The sequence below is a fragment of the Budorcas taxicolor genome, chromosome 2 (assembly GCF_023091745.1).
Source record: "Budorcas taxicolor isolate Tak-1 chromosome 2, Takin1.1, whole genome shotgun sequence".
Lineage (NCBI taxonomy): Eukaryota > Metazoa > Chordata > Mammalia > Artiodactyla > Bovidae > Budorcas > Budorcas taxicolor.
This window is the reverse complement of record NC_068911.1, coordinates 137,699,118-137,720,217: the sequence shown is the minus strand read 5'-3', so window position 1 is coordinate 137,720,217 and position 21,100 is coordinate 137,699,118. Positions and strand designations below refer to the sequence as shown.

General features: G+C 38.8%; 1 protein-coding gene across 1 annotated transcript in view; it reads right to left on the bottom strand.

Annotated features, from left to right (window-relative positions):
- The window catches only part of PARD3B (par-3 family cell polarity regulator beta), a 1,141,780-nt gene that overhangs the window by 686,422 nt on the left and 434,258 nt on the right, over positions 1-21,100 (bottom strand). Inside the window, exon 3 of the mRNA XM_052664164.1 lies at positions 10,095-10,266. Coding sequence (XP_052520124.1) covers positions 10,095-10,266 — 172 coding nt within the window. The remainder of the gene's footprint in view (positions 1-10,094; positions 10,267-21,100) is intronic.

Genomic DNA, 21,100 nt, shown 5'->3' with positions numbered 1-21,100 from the left:
TCATCTAAAAAGAGCAGGCATCAGTTGTGCAAATGCTGAACTCTCTGCCATAAGGGCAGTTAACTGTAATACCAAACTAAAGTCACAAGGTCAAAGGACATTATTCCTGAACTGTGACTAAAATAAGAACTTTGCCTCATGCTTTCAGATCTCTGGGGCAGAAAGTCTATTTGTTTTAAAAACATAAGGAGAGTTTAATTGATCATCACAACTATGCAGAACCAGATGACACAAAGCCATTCAGCTTGCTGTTATCCATGCCATTTTTCAGATCAAATAGCGCAAAAGAATATGGAAAAACCATTTTTATCAACAGTATCAAGAAATATGACATTGAAGTAATGGCTTCTTTAATCAATATTATCCTAAAACGTGAAATACAAGTGTTACGGTTTTAAATAGGTTGTGGTAAGGCAAAAACCTACTCTCACTTATTTTCCTTAATCATGGCATATTCTGTACACATGCATTAAGCAATCATAGTCAAGTCTTCCATATAAACAAAAAGAAAATAAGCAAGATGTACCACATAATTTCCTGTACTTTAATTTTGCACACAGGAAAAAAAAAAAAATACAAAGCCCCAAATTTCTTCCATCTGTTTGAGGAATTTAATGAAGAGACTTATATTTCTACAGAAAAGCAATCAGAACTTTTCTGATACTTTTAAAAGGTCACCTGTATTTTCTGATAGCTATCAAGATTTTCTCATTAAGCTTATGAACAAACAAAATGAGTACCATTTGGCGTGTACCATATGATGGATGCATGGTTTCAATGATAAACTGACAGGGTGGGGTGGCGATATCTGGGAGGTTGTCTTATTTTATCTAGTAAACATTAAAAAAAGGGTAAACACAAGAGAGATAGCTTTTCTTAAGGCAATTGCTAAGCAAAGGCTGTCACCTTTCCTTATCACCTTGGGATGTGGGAATGAACAGATCAAGCTGTTTCAGTATTTCCTACTTTCATCGGGCCAAATCAAGATCTTAGTAAAATTTCAGAATGGGTATAGAGCAAGGAAATAAGCAAATGTGTGTATATTGGGTTGTAATTCATCATATGGCTTTATCAGATAAAGCAAATGAGAAAATCCTGAGCCAGTCATGAAAGCGTGTCCAACTCTGAGTGACTTGTCCTTAAGATGGATCTTCTGTAAATAATTAAATTAGTGGGTGCCCCCCCTCTCGCCCCGTCCATCTGGGCGGAAAGAGGGGAAAAAAAGTGCATGTGAGCGGGTGTGCATACACACGCATACTCACACACAGAGGCAAAGTCCCAAAGTCTAAACCATATATTAAAATTGTTGGTGCAAAAAAAGCTTTACCATGTTTTAAATGGTTAGCAAGATTCTTTAATTTCTAACTGCAAAAGAAAATCAGCAGGGTTATTATAAATAATTTGCTTAAGTGTGATTAGAAATGTATGAGAAATGTAATCTATTTTATGGTCATAAAGATTTCTATTTGTAAAAATCTGAGTCACATTGTTCAGAAATTTTTAATACAGATGAATAATTAGAAAGCATTCTGTGACAGACATGTGAAACCCAACTAGGCTCTAAAACTCAGCAGTTATATTGAGAGAATGAGGGTCATTCTCCTTGGCCCTGTTGACTGTCCCAGAGCACCTGAATAGCAGAGAGTTGAGAAGTGGTTTTAAGAAAGGTAGATGGGAGTTGTAGCAAGGGTTGCGGAAGGGAGAAAAAAAAAAAGACTATGGATTTGTGTGTTGGGAAGCAGGAGGAGGAGGAGATTTTCTTTCTTTTATTATAAGGCCAAACCAAAAATTACTTTATCAGTGGTCCAGGGAACTACAAGGTGAGTATGACAGCATGGCTGAAAATATTTTCACTAGTCAGGGCCTAGGCCTCTGCAAACAGAGTTTCACTGGGCTTACTATTAAAAGCAATCTGCAAAACAGGCTTGAAAACCCAGGGGTCTAATATCAAGCGAGCAGTAGGAAGGTGACCTTTCATTCCGTTTGTTTACGAGAGGATCTGCAGACTGTCTCAGTGTGGGCCCAGCATCAGCAAGAGGCCAAAGGGGAGATGGTGAACTCAATGGGATTTTGTTTGTTTGTTTGTTTTTTTGAGGTCATATAATCAACTTAGAAAATACAGTTAGAAAAGAACAAGAAGGAGAGCTTGGTTTTTATGTACTGTCTTACATTTTTGGGATAAATGGCTAAATGCAAATTCCCTTTAACATGTTTTTATTAGAGTACAGCCAACTTACTACCAATTTAGGTACTGAATTTAGCCATTAGACATAGCACACAAAATTAAAGAAAAGAGACAGAAGGAGAACTGAGCAGGTGAAAAAAAGAGTAAAATTAAAAGATGAATTGGACAGAAAATTGAGAAAAATAAAAGTAGTTCTATTAGGATAATGATTTTTAAAATTTTTCATTGCTTAACATTTAATAATTCAATAAATAATGACTCACTTAAAACTTTCATAAGAATATAGAATATCTTTAAGCAAAACTCATATGCTATTTTTGCAAAATGCTATGAACTGATTGCTCATCTATGAAGTATGTTCACATAGACCATTCATCTGCTGTTACTCAGAATGCAATGCCAGGCATAGTGAAAACTTCATATTTCAACTATCATTCACATTTGTACTTCACTAACACAACAGAAATTATTCCTGTGTAGTAATTACTGTTTAATATTTGATAGCAGCTGCTTGTCTTTAGATACTGATTTAATTCTTTCATTTAACCAAATACCTCAGGCCCTTTCCAGAGTATTAAAATAAAAATATATATATATTCAGTGTTTAATTTGACTTTCCCAGTACCACCTCCTTCTCCAGTAACTTTTCACCTACTCTGAAACCAAACTATAATAAAATCCAAAACAACAGCAAAAGAATAACGGTGTCAGAAATGGTTAGAACACTGTGACCTCCTTAGTTCTGATTTAGTTACTGTAATAGCAGCAAAGCATGCACACTCTTTCTAGACTACATGGCTATGACTGATTGATGATAGCCTGGCAAGGTTAGCATAGCTAATTACAACATCATTCATCTAAGCCTACATGAGAAAAAAATACCCAGCTCCCAGGGAAGACAAAAGAAGAGAACAGAAAGCTGTTCTATAGCTGTTAACTTTTGAATAATCAGCCCCAACAGGAAACAAATAGGATGAAACTCAAAGACCAAATGATGACTTATGGATTCATCCAAGCAAATAACCTCAGTTCCCTGGTCATTTCAACTAGGGGTTTCATCACCCACAGCAGAGAGCTCCCAGTAACAAGGAACCCTCACAGACTTGGGTGCTTTGTAGTCAGAATTCAAAGGCTTGGGCAGAAGCATGGCCCAGCCCTGAGCTTTCATTCTGCTATGTGTGTGGTGTGACTGTGTTTGTCTAGGATCAGATGCCAATACTTAAACTCACATTATGGACACAGCAGCTACTTAAACACTGCAGTCTAATTAAAGGAATAAACTTCCTCCTTTGTTTTTTTCCTGAAGATCAGTGCCATAAAAGGATTTGGTTTCTTTAAAAAATCATACAAATGATCCCATATGTTTCCCTTATGCAGTAAATTAGTCAAAATCGGATAGAAAATGGCCACAATTTCCAACCTAATCTATGGCTATACCATATTATCTGGGAACTACTGAAAGCAAAGAGAGAACTCAATGTTTTGAAAATAATTCTATCATAACAAACATACAATCGTAATTTTCATTTCGGTTTTGAAGCACAAACACACATGGAAACAATAAAGCATCTGAGGCACCTTTCAGCTTTCAAGTCTGAAAGCAAGAAGCACTTTCAAATAGAAAGTATCTCATCTTCAAAGTTTAATGTACAAGAGGAGAATAAAGCTAATACTCACTGCAACTCCAAATTTTAATCAGGTTGCTTTATATCTGGGTAATGTAGATCACAAGAGTGGCAACAACAAAGTTTAAAGTACTTTTTATCCCGAAACACTGTTTAAATTGCATTACTAAAATAATTACAACTACAGAGAGATTTTCCCATGGAAGCTTACTGCAAATTTCAGTCAAGAATACTAAGAAATGTTACCAAAAGTTCCAAAATAATGAGCCACCAGGGAAGCCCAATTAACTGAGGCCATAGGATAGAAATTGACAGGGGCATGGAGTCAGATTCAAATTCAGCTTGGAATTAATGAAACTCTTTTGGGATGGTCATAGCTCATTAGAGAAAGAAAGGCCTATGTTATAGATGAGAAAACTATGGCCCAGGGAGCTCCGGTAGTGACACATACAGAAGTAACCCGTGTGGTCTCAGCCCAGAATATTCATGTCTATAGAATATCAAATGTGCCCTGGTTTATTCTTGGTCTGGAAAAATGCGATAAATGACTTGTCTGGACACAAAGATCAAATACTGTAGTCTGGGACTGACTCCCTAACACTGGTTTTCAAGGGACAAAAATTGGGTCAACCTTGGACTACAGCCTCATGAGGTCTTTTGGGGAACAGCAGAAGGTCAGTTACCACTGATCATAAAGTCAGACTAAGGATTAGTAGCTGAAAGGCTAAAACTCTTACTCTTCCAAACATCAAGTTAAGTGTCCTCAATAATTTGTCTTATTTACATATGGTTCTACATGCAAATACATGAAATGTCAAAAATTACAAAAGTATCCACAATCTGGGGAAATAGTACCCAGGTGTTCCAAATATTAGCATATTTGCTTTAGTGCAATATCCCCCCCTCAAATATCCACACATAGGCACATGCAAGCACATGTGTGAGAACACACATGGAGTGAAGAAACAGGAGAAAATTCATTTCTGACACAGAAGGTTTTACAAGTAATTTCCTTCATCTTAATTTTCTACTCTTTATTTCCTTACTAGCCTTTTTATTTACAGCTATGCACAGTATCTATTTAGTAATTTATACTCTATCTCATTTCGAAAAGGACATAAGGTGTTATTGTACTTCATTTAGTATGAAAATAATCAGATAATTGAAACCTACAAAATTAATCTAAAAAAATGTCATGGAGCTGAAAGCCAAGAAATGTATTATGGGTTCCAATTTTACTCTTTTAACCAACTAGTTATTTGACATCAGAGCACACACCAATCTCTCTAAGCTTTCACTTGGTCATTTGTAAAATAATGCTAATTGTATAGTAAAGTGCTATTATGAAATTCTATAGAATTGTCTATTAGAAGACCAGCTTTTCACAAAAGCTGCTTTAAAAGGTGCTACAATTCTTTTGAGTGAAGGTAGGTTTCTTTGCTGTAAGACTTCTAAGTGGTATTAGAATTCTCTATTGCCTACTCAATAGCCCTCTGCATCCCTTTCTACCCTGTTAGCATAACCAATCATATGTGTTCAAAGAGTGAATGTGAATAAATTAGAAGAGCATCCAGAACTTAAATGCCCAATAAATGTTATTAACTAGAATCAAATGTCTGCTGAAATTCCAAAATGTGTTAAGTACCGTAGGGTTCTGCATATAAGACTTGGAGAATTCCTAAACTAGATGATTCTAAAGTCTAAAGGACCCTGTGGATATGATTCTTTGCTATTCTATCTGGTGTTTGTTTGACATTCCCTTTTATTAAATAGACTCTCAGGTTAACAATCTGTAGTCTACACAGTAAAATGCACTGGTCAACTTCAGAAACATTAAAATCTTGAAGTGCTAGAAAGATTTGCTAGGTAGGGCTGAGTCAGAACTTAGTCATTTAGCAATACATTAGAAAACCCATTGGAAAATAAATGGTATTAAATAATTAAGATGAATGAAGTTGGAATCATGTGGTTGCCCACTTGATTTAACATTTGTCTTACTAAAAATTTTAATATGTTCCCCATTAGCTTACTTAGGGTGCAATACTATGAATTCCTTTCGGTCAGTAGAAAGTTTATTCATCTTTGTATCCCTTGTTGAAGAATTAACAAATAGATTTATGGCACACTTACCATACTGTCTTGAAGATTTGGATGAGGTTTCACAAACAAGGTCATATTTGAAATTGAGTTTAAAAGTGCATACAATTTCACCAAGTTGGACAGAGGCAAAAGAGTGAGAGCCAAGGAAGGAAATTCTAACTACAAAACAGAAGTTTGAAAGAAAGTAGCAAACAGTGAATGGCAAGCTGTGGAGTTTCCCAAGTGACTCAATGGTAAAGAATCCACCTGCCAATGCAGGAAACACAGGGAACATGGGTTTGATCCCTGGGTTGGGAAGAACCCTGGAGGAGGAAATGGCAACCCATTGCAGTATTCTTGTCTGGGAAATCCCATGGACAGAGGAGCCTGGTGGGCTACAGTCCACGGGGTTGCGAAAGAGTCAGACACGACAGTGACTAAAAACAGCAACAGGAAGTGGCTTCTGGGAGCTGTAGGTCAAAGTGACTGTGGAACAGCGGCCAGTAATAAAAGTGGGCAGAAAATGAGGGGCTGGATCTGTATGAGTTCCCAAAAACGAACTTTCTGCATGTTCTGTGTATAAGTTATTTCATCTTGGGAGATAAAGAAAACAAAGGTATGGCCAACCACTGTCTGCATGTATGTGAGGAAGGTTGTGAATCTTTAGTAGGATACTGTTGATGATGAACTTGTATTCGAAAAAGAGATATAAAAATTATACTGAATGTTGAGTGCATTTTTATTTCAATATCAGTAAAACCTACACTACTGGTGATTAACAATCACCAATAAAGAGAAGACTATTGATTCCCAAAATCTGTTAAACTGTGTCTCTTTAAGTAAGAAAAAGCATGTGAACCAGTCATGGTTAAATTCCCTATTGTCAAGAATGGATCTCAAGAGTGAGAAAACTAGGGAGAATCAGCCCTACGTCTGTTGTACCAGTCTGGACCAAGGAGTCCCATGAGAAGTAGAACCAGTTCCAGTAGCCTCTGAGAAGTGAGTAGGAAGCAGAGAGGATGGGCTGGGGTTTGGCATTTTATTTGCCTTCTGTGATGACGAATACTTAAAACACACTTGCTCCCCCTCCTCTGACTACAGCCCTCCCTCCCTGCCCAATTCGTCTTCTAAACAAGGTCTCAGGGTGGGCCTGGCAGTACAACCAGGCCACCTCTCAGAAGAGCTACCCATGGACCCTGCATCTGCTCCCAAGTAGAGCTCCCATCTCTCTGTACCCAAGCCATAACCACACCCTACCCTGAGGACAGTGAAGGAAAACAGAATGGGCAGATACCAAAGCTGGTGGCTTTGCTTTCTGTCTTTTATTTCTCTATCTGAGAAACACAATGATCTTTTTTTTTTTTCCTTTGCTTTTAAAATTCTAGAAATGTAAAGTGCAGAGTCTGAGAGAACCATGAGAGTAGACAAGGGATGATTTCTTCGTCATTCATCCCTGCCCAGATTTCTCCATCTAATTCCAAGGGACCATCTGTATCAGCTCACTAACCAGTTTGGACATGGTCCTTCTCACAGTGGGAACCTGCTGGAAGCTGTTTAAGCAGAGGAGTTATCTAATCAGATTTGTGACTTAGGAAGGGCACTCTGGAGAGGCAGGGATTGGGGAAAGCAGGTGTGGTAGAGAAAGAGGTCAGTCTGAGGCCTCTGCAATATCATGAGCCAACTGCAGATCAATGTGAAAGCTCTGGCCTGCTTCAATGCTCCTGGACATGAAGGCTAAAGAAAGTGTGGATGATAAGAAAAAGGAGAAACAGCAGCGATCTCCACCGTTTCAGACTGAATGGCTGGAAGGCAACACTGACCACCCAATAGTGAAGGCTGGCCAATTTCACCATTTCATCTATGACACTAAGTGAAACAGGATTTGACGCCAAGGGGTAAAGCATTTTCAGGATTTGGCGTATATTCACAAAATGACTCTAAGGAAGATTATATCAATATATTCTTTTACAAATAGCATATGAAAGACAGCACAGCACAATTATGCCTGACCTGGAACCAGCAAGGGTTCAAATGCTAAGTTCACCACCTAACAGCTATGTGACTTGGAGGAGTCACGTAACTGCTCAATGCCTGTTTCCTCACCTCTTAAATAAGGGAGATAATAGAACCCAACTGAGTATCGTGAGGCTCTAATAAGTTGCCAGGAGTACAGGGTTTAGAATACTTGGTGCACTGCCTTGAGGTCTGTGCCTAGAATATAATTACCACTGAATATATATTATTCTCTGTGTCTGATCCAAAATGAGTATTGAAGGAGCGGAAAGTCCACTTTCAAAGATATGGAATTTCAACTTGCTTTTCTTTCTACATTGAACATTGTATTGCTCAGATGGCTCAATAAAAGAAGCTGAAAAAGCTAAAGAAAAATAACCTTTTTTTTTTTTTTAACCTGAGAAAGCTCATAACAGAAAGGTGAAAAAACAAATTCTCAGGCACAGGTAGTACTCTGAGGTTGAGACTTTTGAAGACCACAGAGCTTGCTTATAAATAGTATATTAAAACAAGCAAGAGCAATTTTCTCCTTTCGTCTTCCCTTATTGCCTAATTTTCCTCCCATACTATTTGCATAATGGATAAAAAGGCATCCATTATGCAAATGAATGATGGGGCTGTGAGGTTGCTGTTGCCACAAACCTCGCTCCAGATGAAAAGAAGCTGCCACTAAGCCCTTCAATGTCTGCGGTCCAGCAGAACTGCTCTGCTAGCTTGATTTCCAAAAGATAGAGGGAAATTATGAAGATGACAGGTTATTCATTTCCACTTGGTTTATTTTAAAACAGGTACTATAGATGCTTTCCAGAAAATCAGTACAAAATATATAGATACTCAGTATCCTGGCATGTAAAATAAACTTTACAATATACTTTGTTTCAAATGGCAAAAATTATACTATGCACAGTCTTTACAATTTTAAGCATATGTTTTGCATAAAAACAACCTCTGTTCTAGTTTGAGAATTAACCTATAACCGGTGCTTAGAGTGTCCTCAAAATGGATGCATACATTCAATACGAATAAAAAGTAGTTTTAAGTAACACAATATTAGTGGATTTTCAAAACTTTATGGTTTAACCTGACCTAAAATTATCTTTAAGAGATATTACCAAAATTGACATTATTTATCTTGGAGTCAGAAATTCACTAAAATTTTAGAAGAATGTTTATTTTCTCTTTCTACCAACACCGTCAAAACAAATGCAACAAATGAGCATTCTGAACAGAATCACTTGCCTGGAATAAATCAGTAGGACAGAAATAAAAAACTAACTTCAAAATGTTTCTTCTCAAATCTTGAGATACACAGTTGGTGGAGAAGTGGCTAAAACAGGAAGTGATCTTTTATCTCTAGCCTGGAATCCTTGATAACGCTTAGTTTTTTTTCCAAGTGACTTTTTTTCTGCTGCTGCTGCTGCTAAGTCACTTCAGTCGTGTCCAACTCTGTGCGACCCCATAGACGGCAGCCCACTAGGCTCCTCTGTCCCTGGGATTCTCCAGGCAAGAACACTGGAGTGGGTTGCCATTTCCTTCTCCAGTGCATGAAAGTGAAAAGTGAAAGTGAAGTCGCTCATTCGTGCTCGACTCTTAGTGACCCCATGGACTGGAGCCTACCAGGCTCCTCCGCCCATGGGATTTTCCACTGCCTTTTTTTCAGGGACTTTTATAAACATTTAAGTGGTCCTCACATGCTATGGGCTTCCTTGTTGGCTCAGATGGTAAAGAATCTCCCTGAAATGCAGGAGACCTTGGTTTGATCACTGGGTTGGAAAGCACCCCGGAGGAGGGCATGGCAACCCACTCCAGTATTCATGCCTAGAGAATCCCTTGGACAGAGGAGCCTGGGGGGCTACAGTCCATGAGGTCACAAAGAGCCAGACATGACTGAGCAACTGAGTACACATAGCACACATATGCTACAGACGAAGCTCCTCATTTACAGTCTAACTCCTCCCCTGTCAGTTCAAGGATATGTGATTCAGATTCACCTGCAGTTCAAGAAGAAACTGCATCCATTGCCTGAGCATTGGCAGCTGCAAAGATCTATGTGAAAAATAATTTAGAGAAAGGCAGTCCAGGTTTAAAGGCAAACATTAACAGGGTCAGTCATAAAGTGGAAGCAACTCATAGACAGCAAGATGATCTATTTCAACCAGATGAAAAGCAGATGACTTAAAAAATACACCTACCTAATTTCAGAGCAGAAGGGGTTACTTCAATTTCCCCACCGACTGGTTTAAATGCAGCCAGTTGTGCAGCCACTTCCGTCTCAAAAGCATCTGGGCTCTGCCGGCCTGCGGGGTTTCCACTGGGGCTCTCAATCTTGTGGAGTGGTTCTTGTTCGTCAAACACAGCAATCAGCTACAAACAAATCCAGTAACACTAATTACTTTGTAGGACACGCATATCACATGGATACTATCTAGCTCGTTGTGATCTTTATTTGCCTTTTTTTTTTTTTTAATAAAAGACCTCTTAAAACTGAAAACTTTAATGTTACTGTATCACAACTCTTAATTCAATATTATGTCTGAAGGGGTCACGGTCAGGAAACAATTAACAGTTTGTTTGTATATTCCTGGAATAGAGATCCACTTTTGGCTAACCTTCTGGAAGGAATGAAATGGCCCACTCCCCTCCTCACTTTCTTTTCTAATGTGCCTAACAGGACATCAGCATCTCTTTCTTTTAAGAGTATTGTCAACCATGAAATGTGAACAACAGGGTAGAGGAGAACATTCCGGGGTCAAAGAGCTAAAGACATGATAAAACTGCTAATTGTCCTTTTAGACACAACCATAATAAGCAGAGTCATACATACACGTGTATATTTATACACAATCTGTGCATATCTTGTACACGTAGTTTTCCCATTTGTATTCATGCCTGTAATTTTGGTCTTTTCCTTCATGACTAACTCCGTGTTGACTGGCTTAAGTCCAATAAAACTAAACGTCAGGACTTTATTTATTCCAATCTTCATCTCAAATTTATTTCATAGAAGAACTAGGTGTCTCATCATTACTATAAAAACATTTAATTGTCAGTCTTCAAGTCATTTGTTTTAAAATATGGGCAACATTCAATAATCAAGTAATTGTGCAAACATTGCTGTATAAACGGCAAAGACAGCCCCAAATGAATCTACATTTTTGGCCAGCAAACAGCATCATGATAGAAACTTCCACTGTCTCTCATTGGAAAAGTGGAAAAGTCCAAAGCTGATGTGGAAAAGTCCAAATGTGAGTGCAGTAAGTGGCTCAGGGAAGTTACTGTCAATCCAATAGAAGGCAGACTACAAAATGCAAATCTAGAAAACTGCTAGTAAATCTTTAGATATTTTCATTCATTAAATAAAACAAACCTACTTATCATTCAAACATTTTTCAGGTAAGGCATTCAAAGCCCCATTCATAAGGGAATCTTGTTGGCTTAGTTATAGTATTAATAACACCAGCGCAGGGTTAACCAATCAAAACATCATAAATTCAAGTTCAGTCTTTCAAAAGAAATGAATACAATTAGGGATATGCAAATTGGCTATTCAAAAATAATTTTCATAATTGACTACTCATTTCCAGTATGGAGACTTCTTTAATTGGAAAACCCAACAATCCTCTCACCACAGGAAAAAAATGCTACTCCCAAGGCATTATTTTTAATTCTTGAAATTGAGCACATACATTTTCTATTTTTAATTGGTAGCACTGATGAACCGATTTGAGATAAGACTTAAATGGATTAATAATGAAAGATTATTCTAGTATAAAAATAATCAGGAGAGCTATATCTTTCTAATCATCTGTCCAAAATGAAGAGTTTAACTCTTTTAATCCTGAAAAGAAAAATAAAACCAACTTTTAAACTGTGATAGAAGTGCTATTTCATCACTATTTTGGTGATATGATTTCAATTTTTGCATGTTGGTGAATTCTATCACATACTTGTTATACTCATTTTAATATATTAATCAACAAGGCAAAGTGGCTTATTTTACTGGTACTACAAACAGGTTTGCATAAGTTTTTCTTCTTGCTACATTCTTAAGTCTTAGCGTATCCTATGCACCTGAAATGATAGGGAAAAGAGACACAGAATACCAATCAGAAGCTTAAAATTGATAACTCACAAATAAATCATTATCTATGTCTCTTACATAACCATCTCTCCTTAAGCTTCTGCACTGTTTTCCATATTATTATTATATCTACATTAGGTCACAGCATACATATTAACAATTCTATACCTGTTTGCCTAGTGGGGCCACAGATAAGAGATTTTGTTTCCCAAAGTGACAGTCATTTGTACTAGGGGCCATTCCACCGATTCAGAACATACTGTAAGCATTTTCTGAAACAAAAGCTGTAAAAAGAGAGGCTGCACTATGAAATATTTGCAGTTTGTCCAGGATGATGCTATGCCCTGAAGAATGTGTATTCTACTCTTTTGAGATACAGGCAATACATGGCTTTCTCAAAGATGATGACAGTGAGACCTGGAGGCTCCCCAACTCTCATCAACTCTCTGATTAATTAATTGCTTTGTCTGTCTCCCAATCCCATGATTGATAGGAATTATCTCTGCAGAACCTCCTCTGGATGTCTGTATGAATGGATGAAATAAAGTCTCTCCTCCTGGAAAGAAGAGAATCAGTTCCTAAATCTGTGGCATCCAGACAAAGCCACTGGCACCACAGGTGCTGGGTGATAAGAGACCCTCCATCCAGTCTTCATCTCAACAGCTACCATATACCCAGTCTTAGACTTGCTTCCACATTGATCATCAATTTAAACTCTATGTTGCAGGTCTTTGTTAGCTGGATTGCTTGATTCTTCAGAACACCTACATTACTGGTGACCCAGTTCCTGGTAACAGTGTTACAGAGATATGTTAATTAACGTAAACCACTGTTCTAGTCCCTAAACAGAGGCAGACTGACCTTCAAATTGTCCAGTTCATGAAAAAGGCCTTCCTCCACCACTGAACCCATTCAAAAGGACTCCTTCCACAGAGATGACTTGAACATTAAAAGGTGTTTTATATTTTTATTAAAAACAATTCTGTAAAGATTCCATTTAGACTAAATTTCTGTGGCATGTGGAAGATTTTTTCACCAACCCTATAGAGACTGCAGTAATCTAAACTTTACGCAAAATGCAAATAGGCAATATTTAATTTGGAGGCCTTCCTCTTCTGCTGCTCTATCCATCTTCTGGTGCCCCGTCTGCTCTCCTTCTGTGATGCCAGTATTCTCATGTCATCCTGCACAGCACTGACATTTCCCTAAGACCCCATGGTCCAGAATGATATGCTCAAACAGACTTGACTTCCAATCAAAACTCCCATCCCTGCAGATCTCTCTCAGCATTTAGGCATCTAATCCCCAGATACACACAAGAAGGTCAGTCTACAAATATGCCATTAACTTTCCCATCGAAAAAACAAAACAGCCTTTTCCAGACTCACCCCTACAGATACCACCCTATTTCTCACTTTCCATCTAAAGCAAAATTTGAAAGTTGTCCACAGAACAGTCTCCAATCTCCACCCTCCCATTCTTTTCCTGAGGCCACTTCAGCCAAGGTCTCACCCCTCTCTTTCACTGAAACCACTCTTATCAAGATGAAAAACAATTTCTACAGTGCTAAATTCAAAGTCATGTCTCTGGTTTGATTTTAGGACACAGTTGATCATTGCTTCCTTTTGAAATGACTTTCTTTACTTTCCTTCCAGGACACTACTTTATCAGGTTTATCCTCAATACCCTGGCCCTTCCATTCAGTTTCCTTTTCCTTATCTCTAAAAATGTTAAAAAGGCTACCCCTAAATTTGCATGGTGATTACATTTGTCTCATGGCAAAGATATAAGACTTCGCTGGTAAACCTCACACTTAAATCTCCAACCCAGAGCTTCTCTGAACTCCAGCCTCATGTGGTCAATTGCCTAACCTAACATGAAGACTGCTGCTGCTGCTGCTAAGTCGCTTCAGTCGTGTCCGACTCTGTGTGACCCCATAGACGGCAGCCCACCAGCCTCCGCCGTCCCTGGGATTCTCCAGGCAAGAACGCTGGAGTGGGTTGCCATTTCCTTCTCCAATGCATGAAAGTGAAAAGGGAAAGTGAAGTTGCTCAGTCGTGTCCGACTCTTAGCGACCCCATGGACTACAGCCTACCAGGCTCCTCTATCCATGAGATTTTCCAGGCAAGAGTACTGGAGTGGGGTGCCATAGCCTTCTCCGAACATGAAGACTGAATAATCCTTAATCCCTCTTTCTTTCTTATCCCCCTTTCTCATTATCTCTCATACACCTCACACACATCCAATCTGTCAACACATGTTAAAATATGATCAGAGCTTGACCAGTTCTCACCACCTTCGCTGTCCCACCTTTGGACCCAATATCACAGCCTCTCCTATGGGTTACTGCAAGGGCTTCCTGACCTGGCTCCTTGTTTCCACACAGGCTCCCTTTCCATCCACTTTCAACATGGCAGCCAGCATGACCGTGCTCAGACATAAGGTGGATTGCATCCCTCCTCTGATCAGAACCTTTCCACCTCACTGAGCATGAAGCCCAAGTCCTCCCAATACCCTGTATGGTAACGGGCTCCCAGTGAAGGTTCCCTTGTTCTCAGGATTTTATCCTGCTCTGCCCTCTTCTTTATCTCTCTCTGTGTCTTTACCTTTGCCCTTCTCTCTCCCTGATAGTCTTCCACCAGATACCTGCATGGCTTTTTCCTCGATCCTTCACACTTTATTGAAATGTCAGGCTTTCACTGGCCACACTATCTAAATTGAAATCCACTCCCACACCTCACATACTCCATTTTTCTTCATAGCATTTGTCACCCCTCAATGCTATGTCTTCTTGTATTTGTCTTATTTATTGCCCATCTCCCTGTAAAACTCCCTAGGAAAACTCTACTAGACTGTAAGCTCAAAGAAGACAATGATTTTTGTCAGTTTCGCTGTTTGCTGTACTCCATTGCCTAGAAAAGTGAGTTAGACATAATAGGCATCCAACATATATTTGTGAAAATATGTGAAATGAAGCAAAAAAAAAAAAAAGATACCTAATATAACAATGAAAAGTAGCTAGATTTTTCATGTGCTTTTAGAACACTAAAATTATTTATTAATGAAAGAGTATAAATGACCAATATAAACCCATATGATGCTCAATGCATTCTCGCCATTAATATTGTTGTCTCCATTTTGTTATCACGGGGAAGACATTCCTTATTTTCTAGTCAACACCAGGGGAAATTGCTTCTGTTCTAGAAATGGAGATTATGTGTCTTCTCTTTCCTTTTCATGCTCATTTTTGAAAGGGAATATCTGCTGATTTAGTTTCTGAAGGAGTGGAAGTTTAAACTAAGGTGGATGTGGATGGAGAGATGGGCAGGGTTAGCAGTGTGGCCCCAGACATGCCCTTGTCTGATTTTTTTCTCATAGGCAACTTTGATTTGTCTGGTGTGAAGCTTCTCAATGTGTCCCAAGAAGCAGCTTAAAAACAAATGGGAATAAATCTCCAGGGGAGCGGAAGAACAGCCTGAACTGCCATTAAGCTCAAAACTGAAGCACTCAGCTTTTATTTTACAAATTCATGTAAATATTTACCAGCTTTCCATGTTTGACTTAACAGGAAAAGATTTTCTGTTTAATTGCCAGTAATGCTAAAGCAAGGACTTCCCCTCATGGCTCGGCAGTAAAGAATCTGCCTGCAATGAAGGAGCCACAGCTTCGATTCCCGGGTTGAGAAGATCCCCTGGAGGAGGGCATGGCAACCCACTCCAGTATTCCTGCCTGGGGAATCCCATGGACAGTAGAGACTGGCGGGCTACAGTCCATGGGGTCCCAAAGAGCTGGACACAACTGAAGCAAATTAGCACACATGTACACAATAAGATCTCATGTGTTTTGCACCTGTGGTTGAGAGGTCAAACTGCAGTGTATTTCTCAGGCAAATACCTACCTTCTAAAATGAACTGAGGAAAACACATGAAAATAGACCCACTGACATGGTGTGCACACGTTTTTTTTTTTTTTAAATAACTACATCTCAACTGCTAATGATGATATGTTCCTAATTCAAAGACTAGGCTTCGTTTGGTAACCACAAGTATCCCCTGACTACTCCTTCCCCAGTGGGTATCAGGAAGGAACATCTGAAACTAGAATTTGCTTAGAAAATATATCATGTATAAGCTTTATTTTAAAAACATAGTTCAATCTTTTTTCATATTTAACTTGTAAAGGTCAAAGTATTATTAAAATCAACAACAACAACTACCTCATTGATCAAAAGGAAATAAAAGAGCTTTGGTTACAATATCCATGACCTGGAATAACAGACAGGATCAAAAGAGCCACATGCTCTTCACAATCTCACATCGTCGATATCTCTTCAAGGACTCAGACCTATTGTTATACTCAAACAAGGTGAAGCTGAGTGTGTGCGTGCATAGGTGTGTTTCGGGAGTGACTGGGGTGGTGGGTGGAGGTAGAATATTAATGCCCTTGATGACATCCCTAACATGCCTAAATGCTTAGCCCAGAGCCCGGTACACAATGGAAGGTTAAAATAAACGTTGATTCCTTTTCCTCTCATAGCTAGCGTTCCCTGACTCCCAGACTAAGTCCCACTTGACTTGTTTATTCCTATTCTGCTTTTACTTTGTTGCTTCTCTTTAATCTCTTCATCACAGGATTGACAGAGGAACAGAGAAAGTATCAAGATCAAAGACATCACACAGGTAATTTTTGTTTTTCTTTTTTCCTTGCTCTTCATCACACAAGAACACACAAGCTTTACACATGCAGTGCAGTTCCTCCACCTAGCAGTACATGGTGTGTGCCGTCTGTTCTATTTTTACCATAACTCGAAGCAATATACCAAGGCCTTTAGTTTTTACACTGACAAGTAAATATTTTAATAATAAATGTCACCAAGTGCATTTATAACAGAATCCCTCAATATTCATGATGTGGTTTGCTGTGGTTTGTTGTCAGCCTATAGCATTCTGTCACTTTTATAGTCTGAGTTTTTATAATCTGATGATATTATAGTCTACATAGAGAATAAAAAAGTGATCTAAATTCTCACAGAACATAATAAACTATATTTACAAAAGTATTTTTTGGATTAGTAATTACATTGAGAAATATGTGACTATTTTATAACATGTCAAATGAACTAACATACTACTAAAAAAGGCTTATTTGCCATATTGAGTTCTTTGGGTTCAACTGTTGAATTTAACAACATACTTTTTTTTTTTTAACTGTTTCATACATATTCCATGTTAGCAACAACTGTCAAGTGGAGTTAAAAGACAAAGAACAAAGGCAGCATCCTACAAAATAAAATAGGAATCATTTGTCTCAAATCTTAATAAACACAATTAAATCTAAGTAAGACTGTGAAATTACAACAATTTCACAAGTAGAGGAAAACACATTATCACCTTTGGGAAGAGAGTGAAACTGCAGAATTCATTCAAATGTATGCATCTGCTTGTAACTAAATAACAACTGGCTATTGAGCTAATTTTATGCCACCTAAAAGTTTGAAAACGGATCTTTTTCCTTCATAGGATTTTTGACAGCCAGCTAAATGCATTTAATCTGGATTTTAAAAATTAACAGGCTCACATTAGCATCTTCATCAGATGCTACCATGAGGTCTAGCAACCTCAGAGGAAGTATGTAACACCTCTGATTCTCAGAAACTTCAAATGACATTCAGTAAATGAGATAATACCAATTTTCATTTCCTCTCCAAACTGAAAATCAATAATAGAGAACTTTATAAACTTTACAGCACTGTTTCATTCTAAAGAAAATAACAAAAATGTGCCTAAATAAAGTCACCCATATATCAGCCAAAAATACATTTGCGTACTTTAATTATGTAGTAAGTTACTAAAAAGTCAGGTATACATTAAACACGTTTTATACTGAATCATATTTTTTTATAACTACCTTGAATCAAAATTTCCAAGATGATGTAAGTTTAAGAGAATCTTGCATTTGTTTTGTGGCATTCTTTACTTTCCTTAGTAATAACAGCTCACCATTCATGAAACACCATTCAGTACTCATATCTAATACACACACAGGAAGCCTGCGAAGCCCTTTCCTCTGAGTCCTTCACTCTCCATAGTAGTGGTCAGGCAAAGGGTCTCAGTGGTGGTCAGGTGGCAGTCCCCATGCCCTAACCATAGACAACCTGGAAGCAGCTATAGAAAAAGCAAACAGCCACAAAAACCAGGAGGAAGTCTCAATCACCATCAGGATGTCAGACGTGTCAGAAATATAAAAAACTTCAATATACCTGCCTTGTCAGTAATATTTCCACTACCTCTAAACTTTACATATTAAAAATAACAGACAAAGAAAGTGGAAAATACTTGGGTTAAATTTGTTGGGTGATCCCAATCCACTGGATGGCTTTGCTGGCCATGTACCCAGCCGATCACTAGGTGTTTCACTAATGTTATCCAATCCCAAGGACTCTGACAGTCTTGGGAGAGGGCACATTATTAGAAATGAAGATACAACCTGGGTTGTTTTAAAACATGCACACATAAACACATAAATGACTTTCTCTTCAAGCTATTTTCCTCTAAATCATACACATTTACTCTGCATTTTTGAAAGATTATTCTATCTGAAACAAGTTACCTCTGGCATCAGAAAAAAATAAAATAATAGCATATGGAAAATATTTTGTCACTTATAAAGCATATACATATTTACAATGTTGTAACATTGGCACTATTATTTCATTGCTGTAGCCAAACCAAAGCTGTAACTGTCTCAGAAATACAGTTTGGCAGTCTCTTAGTCAACATCCAGTGCTATCACGGCCATCAGAGATATGTACGTCAACAGACCCCTGGAGGCAGCCACTTGCTGAATGTAAGGGTGCTATCCCTCTGCAGGGCTTATCCCATTACAACAAAATGCCATGCTGCCTCTGGCCAGGTACTCGCATATCCACTTCTGAGTTCCAGTCCAGTCCCCTGATATTTACCCACAACACTTCTGCCAGAGAAGTCTTCCATCACACAAATCTGGAATGGTCTACCTCAGCTCATTTTCCGTTTTCATTATATATTCTCATGGCTTTCAAAATTAATTTCAAGCCTTCCATATGAGACCTTCCATCAGGTCCTGTGATGTTTCTATAATATTGTGTCCTTGTCTCGTCACCACCAGTCACATGATACAAAGATCCTTGACTTACCCTGCCTCTATCTAAAAGCAAACTGCAAGCTAGTTGAAACTACGGGTCACATCATTTAAAATATATTTAACAAATACTTTATAGCCCTCACTATGCAGGTGGGCATCCTTGATGGCTCAGCAGGCAATGAATTCGCCTACAGTACAGGAGACAGAGGAGACGCTGGTTCAATCCCGAGGTCAGGAAGATTCCCTGGAGAAGGGAGATGGCAGTCCACTCCAGAATTCTTGACTGATTTCCCTGCTGGCTCAGATGGTAAAGAATCTGTCTGCACCTGGATTCAATCCCTGGGTCGCAAAAATCCCCTGGAGAAGGGAATGGCTACCTACTCCAATATTCAAGACTGAAGCATTCCATGGACGGAGGAACCCGGCAGGCCACAGTCCATGGGGTCACAAGGAGTCTGACATGACTGAATGACTAACACACCACCATGCACTAGGCACTGTTCGAAGAGCTTACATATATGGTTTAAGAGTCATCAGAAATTCTATGAGAAAAGCACCATTTTTCCCATTCTACATATCAGAGAATGAAAGTACAATTGACTTGATATGCCATGCTTCTACTATGGTACATGGCAGAGAGAAAGAGGTCAGGTAAATGAGTGATTTGAATTCCTTGCTATATTTGAGAGGAAAAACAAAAACTTCTCTTTTATGGATGTCAACGCTTTCGTGTGGGTACCACCTCCCTGTGTCCTAATTTTCCATCTACGTGGAAATAAAGGTAACCTCCATTAACATGCATGCTCCCATACACAGGGTAAAACAGTTTCTGCCCATCCTTGAGGTTCAATTAAACACTTGATCTTACAATTTATCCATCTAAAATCCACTTAGTTCATCATACAACCAACCCTGTTTCCTTGTGGACTACATTTATCTATTTGATATTCCTTAAAAGAAACTGTAAAACAGATTTGCACATTAACATACCTGGACATGGAACAACAGACTGGTTCCAAATAGGAAAAGGAGTACGTCAAGGCTGTATATTGTCACCCTGCTTATTTAACTTCTATACAGAGTACATCACGAGAAGCGCTGGGCTAGAAGAAGCACAAGCTGGAATCGAGATTGCCGGGAGAGATATCAATACCTCAGATATGCAGATAACACCATGCTTATGGCAGAAAGTGAAGAGGAACTAAAAAGCCCGTTGATGAAAGTGAAAGAGGAGAGTGAAAACATTGGCTTAAAGCTCAACATTCAGAAAACTAAGGTCATGGCATCTGATCATATCACTTCATGACAGATAGATGGGGAAACAGTGGAAACAGTGTCAGACTTTATTTTGGGGGGCTCCAAAATCACTGCAGATGGTGACTGCAGCCATGAAATTAAAAGACACTCCTTGGAAGCAAAGTTATGACCAACCTAGATAGCAAATTGAAAGGCAGAGATTACTTTGCCAAGAAAGGTCCGTCTAGTCAAGGCTATGGTTTTCTCCAGTGGTCATGTATGGATGTGAGAGTTGGACTGTGCAGAAAGCTGAGCACCGAAGAATTGATGCTTTTGAACTGTGGTGCTGGAGAAGACTCTTGAGAGTCCCTTGGACTGCAAGGAGATCCAACCAGTCCATCCTAAAGGAGATCAGTCCTGGGTGTTCATTGGAAGGACTGATGCTGAAGCTGAAATTCCAATACTTTGGCCACCTGATGCAAACAGTTGACTCATTAGAAAAGACCCTGATGCTGGGAGGGACTGGGGGCAGGAGGAGAAGGCGGCGACAGAGGATGAGATGGCCGGATGGCATCACCGACTCGATGGACATGAGTTTGAGTGAACTCCGGGAGTTGGTGAAGGACAGGGAGGCCTGGCATGCTGTGATTCTTGGGATCACAAAGAGTCGGACATGACTGAGCGACTGAACTGAACTGATACCTAGTTTTGAAACAAACATAACTGTACAGTGTTCTCCATTAGATTCGACTGTTAGAA